The 25,999-nt window shown below is 36.7% G+C and overlaps 1 protein-coding gene across 4 annotated transcripts in view; it reads right to left on the bottom strand.

The window, feature by feature from the left end:
- The window catches only part of ARHGAP15 (Rho GTPase activating protein 15), a 625,881-nt gene that overhangs the window by 182,799 nt on the left and 417,083 nt on the right, over positions 1-25,999 (bottom strand). For all 4 annotated transcript variants that reach the window (XM_081052847.1, XM_081052846.1, XM_081052848.1 and 1 more), the window contains one exon: positions 24,132-24,209. In XM_081052847.1, coding sequence (XP_080908973.1) covers positions 24,132-24,209 — 78 coding nt within the window. The remainder of the gene's footprint in view (positions 1-24,131; positions 24,210-25,999) is intronic.

Genomic DNA, 25,999 nt, shown 5'->3' with positions numbered 1-25,999 from the left:
CAGTTAATTAAAGGACAGCTGGACATTTTGTTATTGCACCAATCTCAGCTCTGTCTCATTGAAATGGAGCATGGAAAGGTCTTGATCCCAAAGACACTTTCATCTGAGACGAATGGCTTTGAAAGCCATGCCTCTGATCATGAAATTTGAAAAAAAAAATGTATTTCGTACATATGTGTAGTTGCATATGGTTTTTACAATATAGAAATATATATATATATATATGTATATATATTTATATAGAGTGAAACTCAGCATAGAAGAATTTATATATGTATATGTGTGTATATGTACATATACATATACGTATATATTATATATAGAGAACATTTAAACACACATATGTCTACACTTTAAAGATTATTTCTTGTGTGTATGTGTGTGTGTGTGTGTGTGTGTGTGTGTGTGAGAGAGAGAGAGAGAGAGAGAGAGAGAGAGAGAGAGAGAGAGAGAGAGAGAGAGAGAGACCCTGTGGGTAGGAAGGAATGAAAAAAAGAATAACATGATTGGTGAATTGTTATTAATGGTTGAATATTAGCATTTATTGACAAATCTCTAGATATATGAATATATATATACGTATTTACTGTGAAAGCATAAAGAGCTAATGTAAATTTGAAAGGTTTGGAGGTTTAGAAGCACAGCAAAACTAAAGATAAAAACAATTTCTGCCATGATAATATATGAGGTAACATGTTTTATCAAGTGAGCAAAAGGGTCTATACTGAAAAGGAGTCTAACGAAGATTTTTCTCAACACCTATGCCAACCTTTCATAGTTGAATCTCTTACTGTCTACAGAAGCACATCTACAGTTAACGAAAGTTAAAGATATTTCTACCAATTCCAGTAGGATGGGCGCATGGCCGAGGGGGACATGAGGCATGTTTCCCATATGTTTTCACAGTTTTCGTGTTACTGACATGAGATAATTTGGAGACATTCCCCTCTCATCATGATTGTGTGGCCAGCCTTTAACTATAGAGAGACAACAGGTAATTGGAACAATTCTTGCTTTTGGAATGGGTTCAATTATAGTTCACCATTTTCAAGATGAGGTCCATGTTTTCATTCTTTTTCTTTTTTGATATAAAACCTGGGGATTGTGGCTCCTTCATTATCAGCAAATAAATAACATACTCTAACACTCTCTCCCTAAAGCAGCTTTAGACTCTCAACAATAAAGCAGGTCTCTGGGCCTTAGGCAATTGAAACTTGGTAGGCACGTTTCCCACTTCATAAAAATCCAAGGTACTGCTCTCATTGCTTTGAAAACCATACTGATTGGACTTTTGACCAGATGATTCCAAACTTGAGGGGGTGTGTGAGTGTGAGGGGAGTACTGATATTCTTAGCTACGGAAGCAGAGATTGTGCATAGATGTTCTTTGCCCCTTTTTCTTTCTCCTTTAATAGGTTCAGGTGCAACTATTTTCAGAAAAAGTTGTTTGGGTATGGCTATATAGTCTACAAACCATCTCGGTTAGACTCTCCACTGTTTATGCATATTTTAAGTAAATAACATAGTCACAGATGAAAAATAATCCAGACTATTTTTTCTCCACTAAATCCTGATTTATGAGAAATAAAATAAAAAAGATGCAACTTTTTTCTAAAAGTGGACAAAATGTGATTAGGATCTACAGGAAATGGGGGAAATAGATAAATCAGATTTGTTGCTCCTTTCCAAAACTAGAACTGGGTTTACCTCTTATACAGGAAGAGTGTACCTCTAAACCCACTATACTAGGTATGTTGAAACACATAAAATTTCCAATTACTGCTTCAGAATTTATGGTGCACATATGGAAAATAATACTTGTAAAACAGAAAGGGGTTTGTGCCTTGTGCTGTCAATACTGTGAAGGATGGGGTGATTATAAAGCAAATTAACAATACTTTTAAATGTGCATTCACTTATCTTTCCAATTAAATCCTTGTTAAACAACTGCACAGACAGTAATGGCGCTTCTGCAAAGCACTGATCAAGACAGTTTTATTGTAATTTTTACTCTGTAACAATTAATCAAGTAGGCATTTTCTTTATTATTAAATTATTTAGTTAATAAATATTCTCAATTGGCTAACATATTTGTAGTTTACATTTTATTTTTGATTTCCCTACAGTGGAACATATTTGGGAGTATTTCCGTTTTCAAGCAGAGGGACCATTAAAAGATGTGATTTTACAAATTTCTTTTCTCTAGAAGAATAACTGTGAACAAGAGAAGTCCTTGAAACTTTTAAACCATTCAAATACCCTGTTTCAAGCATTTTATTTTTGTAAGGAATGCAAACACATTGCTTTTAGCAGATAAGAAATGGGAGGTTTTGCTTTAAGGCATCTTTCTGTTGGGGTAAGCATTAAAATTAGCATTTTAAAAGTTCATTAATACCAGTTACAGACTTTTGAGTCAGGAAACTTCATTGCGGTTAACATTTCCTTTTCCTATTCCAGTGAAATGAAGAATACCTGAATATTACTTATTTTATAAAAGCACAAGGTGGTATAAATCAGGAAACAAATACAAAGATATCTAGAAGTATTTTTTTTTTCATGTTTGAATTTCCATTTTTGTAATTTGGAGATGTGAATATATTTAGCTAGTATATTTCACTCTTTAAACTGCTTTCTGTATGGTCTATTGTGTTTCAGTTGTATTTTGTGTATTTCTAAAATTTTTAATTAGGAGAAATTCCTAAGAATCTAGATTAGTTGTGAGGGCCGTGATCTGGCTTTAGGATTCAGGGAGTTTATATTGATTCAGAAGTAAGAGTAAACATGTGAGAGAGACAACATTTTCTTGAGTCATAAGAAGAAAATCCGAGGCAAGGCTGGCTTCATAGTTGTCTTAAGTGGTGTGATGTGAGGTTAGTCAACATTTCTTGTTGAAAATGCCCTAAGTGGAAACTTGATCTGCTCACCACCACCCTGATTAGCAGAGGCCCGATACATTGTGCCTCCCTGGAGGAGCAGAGAGCCTGAACTAGTACACTCAGATGAACAGACTGTCACCTTGGAAAGATTGAGCAGACACTTAGGAGACGGGGATGATAAAGGTTAGCAGAAGGTAAGGGAAAAGGGAGAGGCAGAGAAGGAATGGAGAGGCAGAGAAGGAATGGCTAAGGGGACATTGGATTCCAACATCCTGAGTAGAGAAAGGTGAGTGAACCATTATGGTTGTGCGAATATGAAAGGGACAGAGAATGACTGTGGAGAAAGTGGGTTCATTAAGACGCAACATCTTGGAGGTGTCAGGAGTGAAGGCAAGGTGACCTGAAGGCCCCAAAGGCACACTGGCCCCTCTATGCTTTAATTGATGATTGATCCCAGTTTCAAGTCAGGTAGATTGCTGGAGGTAGACGTGTAACGTTGACGCCAAGGCATACCCGTCTCCTGGCTAAGTACTTGGCAAGCAGAAATAAGAGATTCTGGCAGGTCCAGCATTGTTGAGGGCCTATAAGATATTTTGCACTTGATGGGCATAATGGGGAACCCACAGGTAACTATGGAGAACATCTCATCTTCCAGCATCCTACAGTCAGTAAGGGAAAAAAGATGTGATGTGAAACAGACTAAAACCAGTGCTGAACTACAGCTACAAAACGCTGTAGGAACACAGTGAAAAAAAAAAAAAAAAAAAAAGCAAATTCCTTTTGAGATTCATTTCAGGAATCCTGAGATTTGCCTTAAAAAAGAGAGTTTATCAGTCAGTAAAACCAGGAATGGTGTGTGTCTTGCTGAGAAAGAGAAATCCACTGCTCCTTCCACTGAAACAAATCAAATAATAGTATACATATGTACTCCCACCCCTGGCTAAGGGGACATTGGATTCCAACATCCTGAGTAGAGAAAGGTGAGTGAACCATTATGGTTGTGCGAATATGAAAGGGACAGACTAACAAGAAGGGAGAGCAGGATACTCACTAAGGAAAAATGTAGCAGGGGGTGAGGAGGCCACAAAGACAATCTGAAGAAATGTAAAAGATGAGGAGATGGTGAAACAGCAAGAAAGACTGATATTTAAGCAAAATCACTCCAATGGGCCTTTTAGAATCTCATAGACATTATGCTAAGTAGACTATTGGACACCCTGCTTGCCCTGAGAGGGCGATCAGGCATTACACAACCATAACTGGGCTTTAAATCCAACATGTCCCTAAATTACCAGGAGACACATAGTGCCTTTTTGAAATATCAGATGAATGAACAAATGCAACTTTTGGCAATTCATTTAACCTCATAGGAACTTTTGTTCATCTATGAAGTGGATAGCTTTCTTATAAAGATCTAGTGAGACAACATTTAAAAGTGCTTCAGAAAACTCAAGTACTGACATTCTCTTGGCATGTTGCAAGGAGTAAACTCCATTCTCTTAAAGAGGATTTACGTAATCCTTTAAAACAAAACATATCTCTTTTCTTATTTCCAAAGAAACATGTGTTCATTGTAGGAAATTAGGGAACAGTTTGGAAAAAAAAGAAGCCAATAACAAATCACCAGTACCTAGTCCTAACATTTTATGCATTTCTTACTGTTGTTTCTGAAACAGAGGTCAGCAATAAGCAGGGAAATAGTCCATTGTGAGACTGATCTCTAGCACGTGCAAAATGCCTTACTTTCTTTTTAAAGGAAATGGCCCAACCCTGGATCTAGTCAATAAGTTAATTAAAATGTGTAGAGATTCTATCAAGTGCAAGATATTCTTCGAGGTGAAGTAGAACAGATGGACTTGAAAGATATGAACTCTGCTCTTAAGAAGTGTTCAGTGTGTTAAAGAGATAAGATATGCATATGATTTTTGCTAATGATATATGACAACATATACAATATGAGATTATTGTGTATTGAGTAGATGAAACTGCAAGCATAGGATTTTAATGAAGCAGCAATTCCTGTGGGTTGGGGTGGTCCAGGGAAACTCTGAGTTATTTTAAATAATCCAAAGAGGACATGAGATTAGCCCTTTATCAAATATTCTTTACTGCAAAAAGCCATGTACCTCATTATATATAATAGATGTCTCCATTAGGGTGGTTGTGAGGGACATAGTTCCATATAGCTTCCATTTCTATATGGTGTAGCATTTTCCAGCGTAACAGATTCATTATCACATGTGACTGACTCATCTCATGAGGACAGAAAATCTTGATTTAAAGATAAAAAAATTGTCCTGGGAGGATTAAGTGACTTGAGCAAGAAGACACAGCTAGGAGGAGGTGATATGGAAATTGACCCAGGTTTTATAACTCCTGGGCCAGTATTGTCATTCCCTCTTATTGCCTAAAGGAAATGGTTCAGAGGACACATGGAAAATGAGACAAACTAGAATGTGGAGTTTACTTCATATAAATCAGTCACTGTTATTATTTCTTGTCTGAACTACTGTAACAACCACCTAACTGCTCCTCTGTTTCTACTCCTGCCCTCTACAATTTATTTTTCCCCTAACAGCCATAGTGATTAAAAAATAATATCAGATTATTTCCTGATTACCATCCCCTTCCACCACAGTGAATGACAGATAAAACTTCTTATCGTGATTTGTAAGAGCCTGGCTGTGCTGGCTTTACCCACCTGTCACCTCTGTGTCCTGATCTCATACAAGCCCTAATTCTCTGGGGCCAGTTTCCCTCTGCCTGCTCTGCTCTCCGTCCATATCTTTGAATGTCTCTCTCCTTCTTATTAGATCAGTTCTCTACTCAAATGGCTCCTCCTCAAAGAGAGCTTCCCAGATCATCCAATCTAAGGACCTTCTCTCTTATTCCCATCAATTATTCTCTATCATGTCACCATACCTCGATTCTTGGCATGATCCATAAGCATCTCATGTATTTACTTATTATCTATCTCTTGACACCAAAACGAACATGCCACCATAGCCTGATTCCCCTAGGCTCTCCCCAGTACCTAGAAGAAAGCCTGGCTCATAAAAGGCTTCACCAGATAATGTTAAATGACAAAATCCCCACTTGAAGTTTTCCTCAGGAAGATTAAAGCCTTATTTTATTCTTTAAACTAATTTTCCTCTTTTCTTGATTCTTTTTATATGCTCTGCAGTTTGTATTACTTTATTTTAGCCATGGCAAGACCAAGACCATCACCTGAAGTGTGAGCCAGAGGTGTCCTGCGGCAGACTGATATAGGGCTGGCAGGGCCTTGGCAATAAGCAATGCCACTGTGAGGGATCACACTCTGGAAATTCATGCACGTAGGTGACAGTCCTGACTGTGGTCTTGGGACCACCTCGATTGGGAATCATCCATTGCTTAGGTTGTCTTTCTGGTCTAACGGGCCAGGCTGTTAGGGCTGGCTCTGGTCTTTCCGTGTGGCAGCTGCTTCTTCTTTTTGCCACATCTTTCCTATGTGGTCAATGTTAGACACTCCAATTGTGACATCAGGTAGAGGTGGGAGGTGGGGAGAAGTATACAGTTCGCTGGACTGATTGGACAGATACTGTCAAATTTTAAAGATTTTCTTTCTTGGGGTTGCACTGCTTTCTTCCTGGTCCTAAAAACTAAAGGTTAACTTTTGATCAGGAACTAATCATCACTGGTAGTCCTACATTATTCATTAATTTATTTATTGAATTCATTCATATTCAACATATATGAGTATTTGTTTGAAGGCTATTATGTGCCAGGTAGGATAAACTGAGGCCACTTCGCTGATCAAAACAGGCAAGGTCTTAATCATAGGGAGGAAGGCAGGCACTGAAGCAACAAATAAAGAAGCAAGTCAGTTTCAGGTAGCATGTGTTCTGAAGAAAACAAGATATTGGGATGGAGAGTGGCTGAGTAGGTAAGGTGGAATCATGTTCCAGATGTGTTAGTCAAGGATGTCCTTGCTAAGATGGTGACTTCAACGTTGAGAAGAGTGTCTGATGTGGGCCTGAAGGAAGCGCATTTTGGGTAGTTGGGAACAAAAGCCCAAGCCTTGAGAAGGTAATGAGCTTGATGTGTCTGAGGAAGACAGGAGGCCATGGTGGTTGGAAAACAATGAGATGAGGGTGAGGTACATGATGAGATCAGAGAGATAGGAAGGAAGAAGAACTTGTGGGGCCTGCAGATCCTGGTACTTTTTTCAATAATTTATATTTAATAAGTCACCAGTCTTCTTGGTTATTGGGTTGGAATTTCCATGGAAACACAGGCTCTATCAATGATAATGTCATTTGTTGTACCCCCTGCTGTGTTTCCAGCATCCTGGTACATAGTAAGAAGAGCTTTTTAGGTGTCTGTCAATGAATGATGTAAAAGCCAAAATCTTACTTTGTGAAGCTCACCTCTCAGTTCCATATTGTCCCCGATGTGTTGAGACCCTCAGAGAGAAGGAAAGCTGACAGAGATACCTGCCACTTCTTCTCCAGTGGGTCCGTGGATATAGGGACATAAAAGAAAATGGGTTTTGAAGTCTCCATGACTCAAAAGTCATTCATATTTTTGTTTGAGCATTGCTTCAGCCCCTATATTTGTAAACCTTGGACACTTATCTTCAGGGTATACATGGGGACTTGAAAAAAATTTTCCTGATCTTGCACCTATTACATTTCCTTTTAAGAAGCAGCTTTGAGGTGACAAGAATACCTTTTTCCCCCTATGGCACTTTTTTTAGGAAATGCTTCTAAACTACATGGAACACTTGGAAAAGACGTGCTATATAAATATATGTGAGTCACTGCACTGAAGCTGTAATTACCAGCAACAAGGACTTCCTGTGCATAAACAAAAACAAAAAACAGACATTCAAATTCAATGCAAGGGGTTAAGAAGAGTAACAATGCTTCATTACTATTTATACATTTTTTCTTTTCTCTCTACTGTCATTCCCAACATTTTGGAGAGTGGCAATTGCAAGCCAGGTTATGCCACTCCTCCTAGTATCTTCCCTGACTTGGCCAATTGCTAATAACATACTTTGTGGAGGAACAGTAAGTCATCTTTCCTCAAGCTTTGTCTTATCAAAGCAGAGAATGGGGATATAAGATTCTCTACTCTTCATTTCTGGCACATTTCTTTAATCTAAAATTTAGTACTACAGTATAGGTGTGTTGGGGAAAATATAAAGTAAAATATAATTTGAATTTTCTTTACTGAGACACCAAAAAATAACACCTAACACAATGTACCGATGACACCATTTGATACAGAGTGTTGGTTTGTATATCATTCTTTTAAATTATTTTTGTAGGAACAAATCTTTATTTAGTTCCTACAGTGTATTGGGCCCTTTTCTATATTGGGGCTACAAAGATGAACCAAACTTCCAACTCTTGATGAAGTCAAAGGAAGTTAGGGTTTATTTATTAAAAGCACACTTTTAAATGAGGTTTTCTCTTATAGAAAGGTCACACAGACTGCTATTATAATACTATAATATAGTAATATAAGGAGAATAAGTGGTTTTGATTCTTTGATGTTAAAAAGAAGAAAATGTCTCTCTGTCCCCTCCCCCATGGTAAATTGAACCCAGCCACCAGCAATCTATTTTTTTAGAGTAAATTTAAAATGAGTTCACTGTCTGGCTTCAGAACATAATAAAATTGTGGCTTTAGAAAAGTTACTTAATCTTTCTGAGCCATGATTTTCTTGTGTTGAAAACTTTTATGAGGGTTAGAGATAATTAGCTTCGCATACCTGCCATGTAGTAGATCCTCAATTAAATGCTAGCTATCATTAGCATCAACATTATTTTGTTACATTTTAAAATATTATTTACTCCTTATTCTTGGTAGTATATCTTCAGGCAAAACATATTTCTTTTTCATTTATTCCAGAATCTACAGCAGTGGAAAAGGATTGCAGTTGTGAAAAATATATCAGTAATTTTAATCCTACTAATAACATACATGTTACATCCATGGCATTTTATAGTTATACTCCAAATAATGACTTGAGTGCTCATAAAAGTGAACATTATTATACCAATCAATAGTCAAAGAAAAAAAAAACCTTGCATTATTAGAAAACTGGTTAACAAAATAGGGGTTCATAGTTTATTTCTGCTATCCTCAAACATAAACTCCATTTGTCTTATGGCTTATAGGTCATAGCTTCACTAGATAGCCAGGATAAAACTAGCTGGATACTGCACAGGGGTTCCCCAACCTGGCTATGCTCTTGACTCAGGTAAGGATTATTTCTTGTAAAATACATACTTACAGTTCCGACCCCAGAGTTTTTAAATCAGAGTTTCTATGACTGGGCTCCAAAATCTTAATTTTTGAAGAGTGCCACTACTTGATTCTCATGGCAGACAGACTTCAAAATAACCCCTGATTATCCCCTCCTCCTGCTTTGTGTAATCTCCTCCTCTAGGGTATGGATAGGAACTGTGACTGCCTTCTAACCATCAGAATGCACAAAAGGTGATGGGATGTAGCCTTCATGATTATCTTACGTAAGATTATAACTTCTGCCTTAGCTACTAGTCTCTCCTTCGCTGCTTTGATGAACTAGCTACAGTATTGTGAGATGACCTATGGAGAGGCCAACAGCAGTCATGTGGAGACCTAAGTCCAAAAACCCACAAGAACTAAATACTGCTAACAATCATGAGTTTGGAAGCAGACCTCCCACTTGGGCTCCCAGACGAGGATCCACCCCTGACAGACACCTTAATTATAGTCTTACAGAGGATTCAACTAATCCAGGTCCAGACTTCTGACCCACAAAAACTGGGAGATAATAAACATGTGTTGCTATAAGGAACTAAGTTGGTAGTAACAGTGTTATGCAGTAGTAGATAACCAATACAATTCTGAAGTGTCATCAGGGTTTCCCAGAGCTATAGAGCATAGAGCAGGAGTAAGCTTGGAGTGTTTTCCCACAATTTTTAATACTAGTCATTAATTCTGTTGGTGACAAGGATGATTTATAATGATGATGACTTTTGTAAGTATCCTTGGGGGTTTCCTTGGGGATTGGCGGTTGCGTAATCTGAGTGATTTAATTTCTGGACTCAATGGCCAAATATACATGGAAAAGCCACAACTGAATTAGGACCTAAAATTTCAGTAGACCTCACTCACCCTTTCCAGTGATCATGGGACTATTCTTTTGGAATGTGAAATCTCCCAAAAGCCAGCTGATAAGATAAAACTAAATTTCTCTTTTGTGTCTAGGAACCCAGAAGTCCTATGAATTTGGCTAGTAATGAGATGAATCATTGGATAGTAGGGAGTCTCCAAAGCTTTCCTATATTTGGTTTTTCATCCTAGAAAAAGAATCTTATTATCATTAAAGAAAATTCAGTCATGTGGAAACCAAAAACCATACTTGATTATTAATACTTAGTATCATGTTTATACTAAGTAAACTAAGAAATATTGACTGGATTTCATCTAACTACTTGTCATCTAAATTAAAGTTAATATTAAATGTCACTTAGCTGATTCAGAGTTTTTAAAGTCCTCATGTTTTCATTATTATTTCCATTTTGGAAATGAAGAATCTTTGATTCAAAGTGGTTAAAATAGTTTCTATTAGATTAACAAATAGCTCAGAATCAAGATAAGGAGGCAGTTCCATTGATTCTTATCCTGTTCTCTGTCCCCACTAGATGGTCTCTGCCTTTAATTGTTTTATCACAGCATTTGGTCAGGTCTTATTGCTTGGTACGCAATGAATTAGAACAGACAATTTATAATAAATGTATGGCATAATTTTGCTTTAAAACAGGTAGCCAGAATTTGTGTACTTTGGAGACTAGAAGTATTTATGAATTTATTAGTACATTATGTAAAAACTTAAAATTATATAAATGTGTATGAATGTGAAGAGCTGATTGTTTTGATCTCCATGTTCAGCGTTATTTACTAATGATAATACATTTCTTTAAGCAGCTAGAAAGCAATACAAGTTTTGCCATCAGTAGTCTTTGAGCTCCCTGGCTCAATGTAGCTGAAAAATGAGATCTAAGAAAATTTTCAAAGCCCTGAACGATGTTAGAGTCTGGCCCTTTTATGATCAAGTGATCTTTTCAGCTCTAATGGGAAAAATAAATCATTGTTAAAAGATAATCTTGTCACACGGAAGTCAGAAAGGTACAATATCCATGATTCGACTTACCAAAAAACCACCCTGCGGAATGGGATAAAAAGCAAATAACACAGTTTGTTTTGTTGTTGCTATGGTTGATGGTGAGAGTAAAGTAGGCTTAAGGAAATACCTCATTTTAAAAATAATAAGAATGCAATATAAATACACTTAATAGAAAAATTACTGGACTTGATACACGGGCTATTTTATGAGAACAGAACTAGAAATTTTAAAATCCTTTTCCAGACCTTTTTCTGTTTCATCTGATTGCTTATTTCATGATGAAACTGCCAATTGTACACATTCTTTCTGTCTTTTCTCTTTTATTCAATTTTTGATGCTGTAAATAATATGAAAAGCACAGGGATAGCTACTAAAGTTAATGCTTTGCCTTAATTTGTGGTATGAATCTATATAAAAGTAGTTTAGATATAGTTGGTAACACAAAATTGTTTCTCTAATAGTTTATTTTTGATGAAGCTTATTTTTAGCATGTTCAAAATAACTGAATTTATTTCTTTAAGCCAATATTTAATGTTGACTATTATGCCAATAAGATCTGGGCAAATAAAAATATGCAAAGTACAAGATTATAAATTAATGGGGGATAAACCCTCTTTCATTTTAAAACAACACACACAATTATATGCACACACACACACACACACACCCACACACCCAATTAAAATTCTTGGCCATGTAGACTTATGGCATTTATATACTTTGTTCCTCCTGGTGTGAAAAAGTGAAGGAGGGTGTCCCTAGAATCTTCCTTTAATTTTTTTTCTATATAGAGAAAACACATCTAAAATCGTGGTAAGAATCCATTTCTTCAAGTTTAGAGAAATGGTTAGAAGACTATTTGTTATTGTGTACTAAGGACCACCAGTCTGGAAAATACTCAGTCAGCTCTTCCTGCAATGCTTCATGGATCCCCCACTAGCTCATGGGCTTAAGAAGTTTCATAGTTGATATTTTCTAAAAATTAGGATGCCAATCTTTCTTGTCCCCTTTTTAAAGGGTGAAAGAGAATGTTTAAGTAATACGACAAGAGTCTTAACAGAATTTAGAGTTGGGGCGATAAGCCTGGATGTGCAGCTCAATCCAGAGTGCTGAAATTTAGCCTGGCTGGATTTCCAAGACCCATTGTCAAAAGTTTTCAAGACAGTTATGTGGCATCATCCATGATGAAGTCTGTCCTTTGCAAAAGTACCCTCACAGAAGAAAACCATCAGGCCAGAGATCATTCTAAAAAATCAACTCAGGGTCACAGGCTGATGACAGGTTGACATGTAAGGCCACTGACCATCTTTCTTTGGGGGATGCCTTCATAGAACAGAAGAGTTTCATAAGCAAAATGTCACTGACAGCTGTCTCCAAATACAACAAACAAGGCAGAGCACTGCTTGCTAATGCAACGACAGCCCTGTAAATCGAAAATCCTGGATGCCTTTCCTAAAGGCTGCAATGGAATGTTATTGTCCTAAAGCAGTATCTTGGTCTAAACATAGATATATCAGGACCTACAGAGAATGGCCATGCCAGGCTCATCCATAACTTCAATGTTTGGTGTTTTCCCAGGCATTGCTCTTTCTTGAATAGTGTTAGCCAAACTCCTAGGATAGTGCTTGTCACTTATGAATACCAGAAAGCAGGTGTAAACAGAAAGTCACTAACAAGTGCATGTAGCACAAAAAAACTGATCTCCACTTTTATAAGGAGGTAATCTACAATTAATGAATGGAAAGTGAGAAATCACGGTGATGGTTTTTCACCATAAGCTCTGAGTCCGAGAGACCTGGGAGCTAGCTTCCTCACTTGCTGTATGACCTTTGGATATTATTCAGCACATCTGAGCCTCAGTTTCCTCATCTTTAAAATGGGAACAATAATAGTACCTATTCTATGGGATGGTAGAAAAGATTACATTATATAAGTAAAGGACTTAGTACAGTGCTGCCACATAATAAATTATGAAAATGTGAGCTACTTTTATAATTATTATTATTATCACATTACTAGTTACAATTAGGAAATGCTTTTCAAAAGTGATCACTTTGAATTTAACTCGTATGCCGTCTTATCTGTAAGTATAATAAGGGTATCCATTTCCTACTGATTTAGTGAGTCAAACAGAAAACCAAAACAAATTGAATCATTCAACTGGTGTATTTAGAATTGCTGATGATTATAGCACTCAAGAAAGTTAGTGAAATACATAAATTGCAACTAAACTGTTCTTGAAAATCAGTTTTTATTTGTCTAGCCTAATGGTGGGTAGAGCTTATTCATTTTAAACATGTATATTTAGAGCATTCTAAAAAGGAACTCTTGTGGAATATGGGCATGAAGAAGATAAAAGGTGTTAAAACAAAAAGGGTACACCAAAATAATTTATATTCCATTTTTGAAGAATTCATTGCATTTACATATCACTTTATACTTTTTATGGAATTATCACCACCATACTGCCACTTTATTTCATTGCGTGTGTGCACACGCACCCACTCTTTCACACACGTACACACACAGAGGAGAGACCATAATATCACATTCAGCCTCTTTGTACCCAGTACTGATTCTCTTCTATGTCAGTTCTGCTGTCAGAGACCAGGGTGTAGATGGAGGGGAAAGTATGATGTTCGCACCAAGGTTACGGGTGCATTTCAGAAATTACATTCAAAGGATAACCTGATTAGAAAAAAATTGAGAGGGGTCAGTCAGTATATGCATTTCTTTCATTATCTAATTCAAAGAACTCCACAGTACAACTTGGAGAAAACCACCAGAATCAAAGGTCCTAATGTAGCATAATTTGTGTTGAGTATGTTGCATTCTGACAGTGCTATAAAGCAGGAAGACAGTTTACTGACAATTCTGTGCTACCAGATACCAACTCAGGCCTCTGTCCAGCTTTACGTTGTCAACTCTCATGGAAACATGAACAGTTACAGCCTCAGAGGACGCTAAAGTTTGGATAGCAAAAGACGCGATGGACAGATTTCATATTTTCATTGCAGGTTTTTTTTTTTTTCCTTTTCAAACTGCTGAGCATAATTTTTTTTAAGGCAGGAAATGCAACTAGTGTTTGTTTCTACCATGGCTTCTGTTTTGAGATTTCTTCTTTGTAGAAGAAATGTGTTGCCCAGCTGTCTAGAATTCCAATCAGGATATGGTTTCAGTATGAAATATATTACAAGCGTGATTTTAGCTGGTTATAAACAGGAATGAAAATGAGGCTGGGACTATTTTATCCAATTTTTACTCACAGAGGGGGTGCTCTGGGTCAGTTAAATGGGGGCAATATGAGTAAATGAGGTAAAGTTTAGTTCTTTTTCTTGCCTAGGAAGGAGAGTAATTGTGAAAGGCAAAAGTTCACATTAGTGAGCAAGCAAAACCGTGGAGATTCTCAGTTATAGAGATTCTCAGAAATAAGAGTCATGTGGCTACTGCTCAAAGATACTGTAGTAAACACTTAAAAGAACGGTTAACCTGAGTTGAACTGCTGGAAAGTCTAGTGCTTCTCAATAATAGTACTTCTGTATGCAACACACACACACACACACACACACACACAAACACACACACACACACACACAGACACATGTTATTCAATAAATGTTAACTAATAATTCCTTCTGCGGAGATCCAAGGCTACTACTGGTTAATGGGTGAAAATACAAGGATGATTCAGGTCCTACATTTTTAAGTGTATAGAAATTTGTGTAAGAGGCAACTATTTTAACTAGTATTCTATTTTATTTTTATTCCAAGACTTTCAAATTTTAATGTTTCTGAAATATAATCACTGAGTACATGTGATAATATTCTCTCCAAAAGATGGCATTATATCTCTGAGTCTTACAACAAATGGAATTTTAGAAGTTAGATGTGTATGTACTATAGTAAATTCAATGACCCAGTGCAATGGGAACCCAGGAGGGAATTATTTGTACTCTGGGCTTTGGAGAAGAAGAAGAAATCTACCCAGCAGGAAGATTGTGTATGTGGGGTGAGGAGGAAAAGATAGGAGGATATTGAAAGTAGAGGGAAGAGAGAATGCACAGACATTAAGTAATACAACAGTATGAAAATATGGGAAGATAGTTAGGAATGTATTATGAAAAAAAATTCAGAGAATCTGAAGCTAGTTGGAAGTTAGGTGGGAATCTAGAGTATGAAGACCGTGCAAATTTTCCAGAAGGCAGAGAAACCATTGACTGTTTTTAAGTGAAAGGAAAACGTACATATATTGAACAAATACCCTGAGTCTGTTATGTTACTAAGATAATCCTCACAAATGTTTCCAACGTACTCCCCCCTGCTTACACCCCCCAGTCTTTACTGATAAAAAAACAGAGTACAGAGAGATTAAATAAAGTGTCAAGGGCACAAGGAGAGAGAGTGGGTTCTACAATATGTGTCTGATTTAAACCTATGAACTATCTATAACACCACATTATGATGTTTTAGTCTCCTTGTTTTTTTATTTTTTTTTCAAAAAAAAAATCCGTAGTCTTTTAAAGAGAGTTTTAGGTTTATAGAAAAACTGAATGGAAAACATAGAACTCCCATATACCCTTTGTCCTCTTTCTCTCAGTCCTGCCCCCTGCCTCCCGCCAGCCCAAATTCCCTTATTATTAATATTAACATCTTTCATTAGTATGCTACATTTGTTATAATTGATGAGCCAATATTGATACTTTATTACTAACTGAAGTCTATAGATTACATTAAAGTTCACTCTTTGTGTTGTGCATTATATAGATTCGACAAACATATAATGCCAGGTATCCATTACAACACCAAAACAGAATAGTTTCATGACCCTAAAACAAACCCTGTAATCACTTATTTACCTATCCCTCCCATCAAATTCTCTGCTGCCACTGAACTTTTACTGTCTGCATAATTTTGCCTTTTCCAGATTGTCATAGGATTTTGATAATACAGAATGTAGCCTTTTCAGCCTGGTTTCTTTCACTTAGCAATATGGAAAGTCTGAGCTGTGTGGCTTCCAGGTGAGGGCTGAAGAGATAGCTGCCATCGTAGCTGTGTAAAGTCTGCCTCACATATAGCCTACAGGAGGGTGTCATCTTTCCTGTGTTGAACCCTTCCCCAAAAAGCCAAATCTGAGACCTCATTGGTCCGGTAAAATCCACGTGTGCACATCACCCTGGTGACGACTTGGGTCTCCGCCCCACCCAGCTAGTGATGCATCACTGGGTGGCACTCTCAGCTCCTGGGTGGCCAGCCCTGACCCACAATCTTTGGAAGGCCTGTGGTGGCCTGGGGAACTTTGGGTTGTAGAATGTCAGCCACAGCTGGGGCTGTAGTCTCTTTTGGTGGCCCTTGGGGATCTGTGGGCCCAAGAAAAGTTATGGCTGGCTCTGGTATTCTCAGGTCATTTTGTGAAGTGGTCAAAGGCCCAACACTGGCTTAAGAACTGAATCTTCATTTTTGTAAAAAACAGTGGCCACACCCCATGACTTCCTGGGACCCTCCTCCTGCCCGCCCAGCTAGTGCTACATCACCAGGGCACTCTCAACACTTAGTCAACCTGCCCAGGTGTGTACCTAAGGAGAGACTCTTTCAGGGGCTGTGTCTTATGGGCAGTCAGCAGGTGGCAACAGGACTAGGGGACCCTGGACCTTTTGCTAAGTTGTGCCAGACCTAGTACTGGTGGCAGCCAACCATGGTTCACAGTGAGGCCACCCCCACGTACCTCCCTGTTCAGCACAGGCAGCAACCAACCACATATAACTTTACAGCTTCTACCAGGTAGCCTGAGACCAGTTACAGGCAGAGCTGAAATTGTGTGGCATGGGAACCCCTCCTAAGAAACGCAACCGGAGGCTAACCTCAGACCAGACCAGAGCACAACCTGATTAGTCACAAGTGGCACACACAAAGGGTGGTCTCAATAGGCATACAATCCCACTGGGGCAAATCCCCCTCTAAGAGATCACCTCCACATAGCAGCTCATACACCATGGATGTAGCCAATCCTCACAGCCAGTCAACCTGAGAGTCAATCCTACCCACTGATATATCAAGGACAATCAAGGCTCAACTCAACAAGAGAATACAAACAACACACACAAGGGACACTCCTGGCACACACCAACAGGTGATCAAGAAGACTGTGCCACTGGATCACACAGGATACATACTACATAAAGCCTCCTGGCAAAGATGGAGAGACATAGGAGATCTACCTAAACCATAGAAGCAAACCCAGAGAGGCAGTCAGAATAAGGAAGCAAAGAAACATGGTTCATATAAAATAACAGGAGAAAACGCCAGAAAAAGAAAGAAATAAATTGGCAGCCACCAACCTACCAGCAACAGAATTTAAAACACTGGTTATAAGAATGCTTAAGGAACTTAGTGAGACCTTCAACAAAGGGGAAGTAAACACAAAGAAGAACATAAAAACCATAAAAAAGAACAAGTCAGAAATAAAGAATACAATAACTGATATGAAGAATACACTAGAAGGAATCAGTAGATTAGATGAAGCAGAGGATCAAATCAGCGATTTCAAAACCAGGTAGTAGAAAACACTCCATTGGAACAACAGAAAGTAAAAAGAATAAAGAAAAAAAAAAAACACCAAAGATAGTTTTAAGGGACCTTTGGGACAACATCAAATGTAACAACATTCACAACATAGGAGTAACAGAAGGAGAAGAAAGGAAGGTAGGGATCTAGAAGCTGTTTGAACAAATAATGACTGAAAACTTTCCTAACCTGGTGAAGGAAAAAAAACATAAGTTCAGGAAGCACCAAGAGTCCCAAACAAGATAAACCCAAACAGACCCACACCAAGACACATTATAATTAAAACAGGAAAGGTTAAAGACAAAGAAAAAATCCTAAAAGCAGAAAGAGAAAGACAACTAGTTACTTCCAAGGGAGCTCCCAAAAAACTGTCAGCTGATATCTCAACACAAATTTTTCAGGCCAGATGAGAGTGGCAGGAAATATTCAAGGTGATGAAAAATACGGGCCTACAACCAAGAGTCTTTCACTCAGCATGGTTATCATTTAAAACTGAAGAAGAGATAAAGAGCTTTCCAGATAAGAAAAAGCTAAATAAATTCATTACATCAAGCCAGTATTACAAGAAATGTTTTTTTTTTTTTAAAAACTTCTTTAAGAAGAAGAAAGAGAAAACAAACAAAGAGGAATAAAAATATGAATAAAAAAGCAATAACTACATACCTGTCAATAATCACATTCAATGTAAATGGATTAAATGTTCTAATCAAAAGACATATGGTAGCTGAATGGATAAAAAACAAGACCCATGCATATGCTGTCTACAAGAGATGCACCTCAGGTTGAAAGACATTGAAAGCAAAGAGATGGAAAAAGATATTTCACGCAAATGAAAATGAGAAAAAATCTGAAGTAGCAATACTTATATCAGACAAAACAGACTTCAAAATAAAGATCATAATAAGAGACAAAGAAGAACATCACACAATGATAAAGGGGTCAATCCAACAAAGGGGCACAGCCCTAGTAAACATCTATGCACCCAACATAGGAGCATCTAAATATATAAAATATTGACCGACATAAAGGTAGAGATCAACAGTAACACAATCATAGTTGGGGATTTTAACACCCTATTGACACCAATGGACAGATCTTCCAGGCAGAAAATCAATAAGGAAACAGTGGCCCTAAATAACACACTAGACCAGATGGATTTAATTAATATTTTTAGAGTATTTTACCCCAAAGCAGCAGAATGTACATTCTTTTCAAGTGCATATGGAACATTTTCCAAGATAGATCACATGTTACACAAAACAAGTCTCAACAAATTTAAGAAGATTGAAATCATAGCAAGCATCTTCTCTGAACAAAATGGTATGAAACTAGAAATCAATTACAAGAAAAAAAATTAAAAGACACACAAAAACCTGGAGGCTAAATAACACGCTACTAAATAATGAATGGGTCAACAACAAGGTCAAGGAAGAAATCAAAAGATACCTTGAGATAAATGAAAATGAAAACATAATGACCCAAAATCTATGGGACACAGAGAAAGCAGTCCTAAGAGGGAAATTCATAGCAATACAGGCTACTTTAAGAAACAAGTAAAACTGCAAATAAACAGTTTAATTTTGTACCTAAAGGAACTTCAAGAAGAACAGAAAACAAAGCCCAAAGTGAGTACAAGGAAGGAAATAACAAAGATCAGAGAGGAAATAAATTAAATAGAGGTTTTAAAAAAACGCACAAAAGATCAATGAAAACAATAGCTAGATTTTTGAAAAGATAAACAATTTGACAAACCTTTAACCAGACTCATGAGAGAGAGAGAGAGAGAGAGAGAGAGAGAGAGAGAGAGAGAGAGAGAGAGATAATCCAAATAAATAAAATCAAAAATGAAAGAGAAGTCACAACTGACACCACAGAAATACAAAAAATAAAAAACAACAAAAAAAAAATAAAAGAATAAGAAAAAATTATAAGCAACTATAAGCTAACAAATTGGACAATTTGGAAGACATGGATAAATTCCTAAAAGCATATAATTTTTCAAGGCTGAATAAAAAAGAAACAGAAGATCTGAACTGATCGATTACTACTAACAAACTTGAATCAGTAATCAACAAGCTCCCAAAACAACCAAAGTCCTGGACCAGATGGCTTCATAGGTGAATTTTGCCAAACATTCAAAAAAGAATTAGCACCTATGCTTAAACTATTCCAAGAAATCTAAGAGGAGGGAAGTCTCCCAAGCTCAATTTACAAGGACACTATCGCCTTGATTCCAAAAGAAGACAGACATTACAAAAAACAAAAACTATAGTCTAATATCCCTAATGAACATAGATGCAAAAATCCTCAACAAACATTAGCAAACCTAATTCAGCAGTACATTAAAATGATCACACACCCTATGATTAAATGGCATTCATTCCTGGTATGCAAAGTTGGTTCAATACCTGCAAATCAATTAATGTGCTTCATTCCATAAACAAAATGAAAAATAAAAATTATATGGTCATATAAGTATTAATAGGTAGAGAAAAAGTGTTTGACAAAATCCAGAATCCATTTATTATAAAAACTTTTAATGAAATAAGAACAGAGGAAATATATCTCAACATAATAAAGCCATATATGACAAACCCACAGCTAACATCATACTCAATGGGGAAAAGCTAAAAGCATTCTCCTCAAGATCAGGAACAAGGCAAGGTTGTCCACTTTCTCCACTTTCATTCAACATAGTATTAGAAGTCCTAGCCACAGCAATCAGACAATAAAAAGAAATAAAAGGCATCCAAATTAGAAAAGAAGAAATAAAACTGTGATTATTTGCAGATGACATGATACTATATATATATACATATATAGAGAATCCCAAAGATTCCACACACACACACACACACACACACACACACACACACACACACAAAACAACTATTAGAACTGATAAATGAATTAGAAAGTAGCAGGATACAAAATTAATATTCAGAAATCAGTTGCATTTTTATACACCGATAACAATCAGAAAGAGAAATTAAGAAAACAATCCCATTTACAATTACATCAAAATAAATAAATAAATAAAGCCTGGAATAAATTTAACAAAGAAAATGAAAGACCTGTATTCAGAAAATTATTGACAAGACATTGACAAGAGAAATTAAAGAAGACACAAATAAATGGAAACATACACCATGCTCATGGATAGAAAGAATTAATTTAGTTAAAATGTCCATACTACACAAAGCAATACCAGGGGGTGCCAAAAAATATGTATACAAGTGGACATTTTGGTCAACGTTGCTTAATCAGTAGTTCACCATAATTAGAAGTGTCTGGATGCTGATGGTAATGACTTTGAGCACCTCTTGTAATTGCAGAAGTCAAATGTGACCTATATTCATCTTTTATTATTGGTATATATTGAATATTACAATTTTAATACAGTTTTTTTCTTAAAATGTGTATATATATATATATATATATATATATATATATATATATATATTTTTTTTTTTTTGTTGTTGTTGTTGTTGTTGTTCCCTCTGTATGTAGATTCAATATGAACCCAATCAATATACCAATGGCATTTTCACAGAGCTAGAATAAATAATCTTAAAACTTATATGGAACCTAAAAGACCCCAAATAGCCACAGCAATCTTGAGAAAGAAGAACAAAGCTTGAGGTATTACGCTACCTGATATCAAACTATATTGCAAGGTCATAGTGATCTAAACAGTGTGTTATTGGCTAAAAACAGACCTATAGATCAATGGAACAAACTAGAGAGCCCAGAAATAAATCCATGCCTATATAATCATTTAATCTATGACAAAGGAAGCAAGAATATACATTGGGGTAAAGTCAATCTACTCAATAAATGGTGCTGGTAAAACTGAATACATGCAAAAAAAATAAAACAGGACCACCTTCTTACTTTATATATAAAATAATAAACTCAAAATGAATTAAAGACTTAAATGTAAGGCCAGAAATCATAAAACTCTTAGAAGAAAATATAGGAAGTAAACACACACACACACACACACACACATACACACACACACACACATCTCCTATATCCTATGTATCTCTTCAGGCAAGTGAAACAAAAGAAAAAAAATAAACAAATGGGACTACATAAAACTAAAAAGATTTTGCACAGCAAAGAAACCTTCAACAAAAGGAAAATATATCCTACTGAATGGGAGAAGATATTTGCCAATGATACATATAAGAGGTCAATATCCAAAATTTATAAAAACTCATACAACTCAACACCAAAGAAACAAACAATTCAATTAAAAAATGGGCAGCGGTGGGCCCGGTGGCTCAGGCTGTTGGAGCTCCGTGCGCCTAACTCTGAAGGCTGCTGGTTGGATTCCCACATGGGCCAGTGAGTTCTCAACCACAAGGTTGCTGGTTCAACTCCTCAAGTCCTGCAAGGGATGGTGGGCTCCACCCCCTGCAACTAAAATTGAACACAGCACCTTGAGCTGAGCTGCCGCTGAGCTCCTGCATGGCTCAGTTGGTTGGAGTGCGTCCTCTCAACCACAAGGTTGCTGGTTCGACTCCGGCAAGGGATGGTGGGCTGTGCCCCCTGTAACTAGCAATGGCAACTGGACCTGGAGCTGAGCTGCACCCTCCACAACTAAGACTGAAAGGATAACAACTTGAAGCTGAATGGCACCCTCCACAACTAAGATTGAAGGGACAACAACTTGACTTGGAAAAAAGTCCTGGAAGTACACACTGTTCCCCAATAAAGTCCTGTTCCCCTTCCCCAATAAAATCTTTTTAAAAAATGGGCAGAGGACATGAATAGACATTTCTCCAAAGAAGAGGACATACAGATGGGCAATAGACATATGAAAAGATGCTCGACAGCACTAATCATCAGAGAAATGCAAATAAAAACCACAGTGACATATCACTTAACACCTGTCAGAATGGCTATCATCAATAAACCAACAAATGAGTGTTGACAAGGATGTGGACAAAAGGGAACTCTCATATATTGTTCATGGGATTGCAAATTGGTGAAGCGCTATGGAAAACAGTATGGAGGTTCCTCAAAAAATTAAAAAAATAGTACTACCTTATGACCCAGCAATGCCACTCCTGGGTATTTATCCAAAGAAATCCAAAACACCAATTTGAAAAGATATATGCACCCTTGTGTTTACTGCAGCACCATTCACAATAACCAAGATATGGAAACAACCAACATGCACATTAATACTATTACTGGGCCATAAGTAGAATGAAACTTACCATTTGCGATAACATGGATGGACGTAGAAGGTATTATGCTAAGAGACATAAGTCAGACTGAGAAAGACAAATACCGTATGATCTTACTTATATGTGGAATCTAAAGAACAGAATGAATGGACAAACAAAACAGAAACAGACTCATAGACACAGAGAACAAACTGTTGGTTACTAGATGGAAGGGATTTGGGAGGCTGGGCGAGAAAGGTGAAGGGATTAGAAAGTATAAATTTGTAGTCACAAAATAGTTACCTGGATGCAAAGTACAGTTTGAGGAATGTAGTCAGTAACATTGTGAAAAGTAAGTATAGTGTCAGATGGGTACTAGACTTATGGTGGGGGGGGGTCACTTCATAAATTATATAAATGTCTAACCACTACACTGTACACGTGAAACAAATAAAATAATATTGAATGTCAACTCTAATTAGATAAAATAGTCACAGGATATAAAGTACAGCATAGGGAATATAATCAATAACATTGTAATAACTATGTACAGTGTCAGAGAGATAGTAGACTTATTGGGACTATCACTTTGTGAGGTATATAAATGTCTAATCACTATGTTGTTTGGTATACCTGAAACTAATAATAAAAAAAGAAAAGGAAACAAAACAAAAATAATATCTATATACAGACATAATAAAATGTTTATTTTAATAAGAAACTGCCAAACTATCTTCCAAAGTGGCTGTATCATTTTATATTTCCACCAGTAGTGAATGAGAGTTCCTGTTGTTCCACATCCTAGTCAGCATTTGGTGCTGTCAGTGTTTCAGATTTTAGACATTCTAATAGCTATGTAGTGGTACTACGTTTTTGTTTTAATTTGTAATTCTTTAATGATATACGCATTTCCTAATTTTTAATTCTTTTATTTATTGGTTATATATTCTTCAAACATCTGTGATTCTTGACTCTCAAATTTTCCATCATTCACATATTCCTTTATTTATCAACATGTATTAAATGTCTGTTACATGCTAGTTACACTTTTAGAAGTTAGGTTATTTTTCTTTCATTTATTCTTCTCTTTTCCATTTTCAGTTTATGGTATTCCACTCATTATTTATTTCACATAAACTATTAATTGGTCCCTCTCTCTATTCTATTTAGCTTCATGTAAACGGACTATCTTTTATTTATCTGGTGATAATTAGTTACATTCTTCAACTTTCTCTTTCTCCCTTTAAAGCCTTTATCATTATATATTCACAATGCATACAGCACAGAATCTGAAACACTGGTAGAGATGAAACTACTGAAAAAACATCTAAAGTGAAGAAATCTCTTACCTTGGTTGACAATAAATCTTAGTTTCTGTATTGTTGCGAGGTTGCCACTAACTCGATATATTCCATCAACATCTAGACCTGAAAATAAAAGCGCATGCTTTATATTAGCTGATTAGAAAACTGAGGTGGTAAAAGACAAAAATTAATAAATAGGGAAGAAAGACAGTAGCAAATCACCACCAAATGTCTCTTTCTCACAGACGAAGCGCATTTCTATGTCCTAAACCAAATGATCTGCAATATTTTAATCTCAACAGACTAATCACGAAGCTCAGTGACAGTTAATGATCAACAAATTTGAGTCCAGCTGAAGCATAAAAGATAAGTAGGTAGCATGGGACTTCACAGTATAGTTAAGCTTCATTCTCAAGAAAAAGATAGGAATTAAGTTGGGCGGGGTATGGTGGCAGAGAAGGAGAACTTTCATGTATACATGTATCATTGCCCTTTTTTGGAAAGGTAAAATAACCCAAGCCATTTGTGGTGTCTTCCTTCCTTTCCTCCCTTCTTTCCATCTTTCCCTTTCTTCCTTAGTTTCCTTCCCTCCTTTCTTTCTTGTGTCTCTCTGTTCCTGTCTTCTCTTTTCATTCTCTCTCTCTTCCCTCCCTCCCATTCTCTATTCTATTCTGTTCTGTTCTGTTCCGTTCCGTTCCGTTCTGTTCTGTTCTGTTCTGTTCTGTCGTGTCGTGTCCTGTCCTGTCCTGTCCTGTCCTGTCCTGTCCTGTCCTGTCCTGTCCTATCCTATCCTATCCTATCCATTTTGTTCCATTCTCTTTCTCCAATATCACTAGAGCATAACATGTATTGTTATTTCAAACTACAGAATGAAAATTCTATTCCAGATGTAGAACTAGTTTTCTAATCTCTAGTGCATTACAGGTAATGGGGTGCTCCATTATGGAAGGAAAAAATAAAAAGGAATCCTTGAGAAAATTGTGAAATCAGTTTCAGATTATTTTAAAACTATAAATAATCTGAAAATTCAGATTAGTCATCTATAATTCAAAATAATTTATGCTGGCAGTAACTGTAGATAATCAACCACTTGTTTTCCACTTATGTACTGATAACATCTAGTTATTTCCATGACAAAGTTATCAAAAAGGCAAAGAAACAGGAAAATCAAAAGAGAAACACTTATTCAAACACTATCATTCTCCCTAAGAAACGTTTATTACATAATTTTAATGTCAGGAGTATATATTTTTTAACGTGCACTATGCCCTCAGAGAGGCCTGGGTGAGACTACCAGTCAATGTACAGGTTACTATTTCAACAGTTTCTCTAAGGACATATAGCACCATGGTTAAACATTGTAATTCATAATCATAAGTATTAAATAAATTGAATAGATTTTATTGTTATAGTAAAAGACTAAAGGCTTCGTAAAGCTCTTTGCCAAAATGAAATGGACTTCTTTCTTGCTTTACCATGTCTGTTTTTACATACTTTAGTAGGAATGTTTCTGTCATTGTGAAACATATATCCTCAGTAGGTTAGGGTAGAAAAACATAACATGCAACACTGGTATTAATGGCATAATTCAAAACAATCACTCATTTTTTAAGACACTATTTTCTAGGGACGTTTTAGGTTCACAGCAAAATTGAGGGGAAGGTATGGAGATTTCCCATCTACCCCCTGCCCCCCACATGCACAGCCTCCCCCATTAACATCTTCCACAAGAGGGGTGCATTTATTATCACTGGTGAACCTATACTGACCATCATCACCCAAAGTCCACTGTCTACATTATGAGTCAGTCTTGGTGTACATTCTATGGGTTTGAACAAATGCGTAATGACATGGATCCATTATTACGGTGTTATCGGGAGTAATTTCTGCCCTAAAAGCTCTTGGACCCATCT

Source organism: Rhinolophus hipposideros (genome assembly GCF_964194185.1).
Source record: "Rhinolophus hipposideros genome assembly, chromosome: 6".
In the NCBI taxonomy this organism is placed as follows: domain Eukaryota; kingdom Metazoa; phylum Chordata; class Mammalia; order Chiroptera; family Rhinolophidae; genus Rhinolophus; species Rhinolophus hipposideros.
Note: the sequence above shows the minus strand (reverse complement) of the source record. Positions and strands in the feature narration are given on the sequence as shown.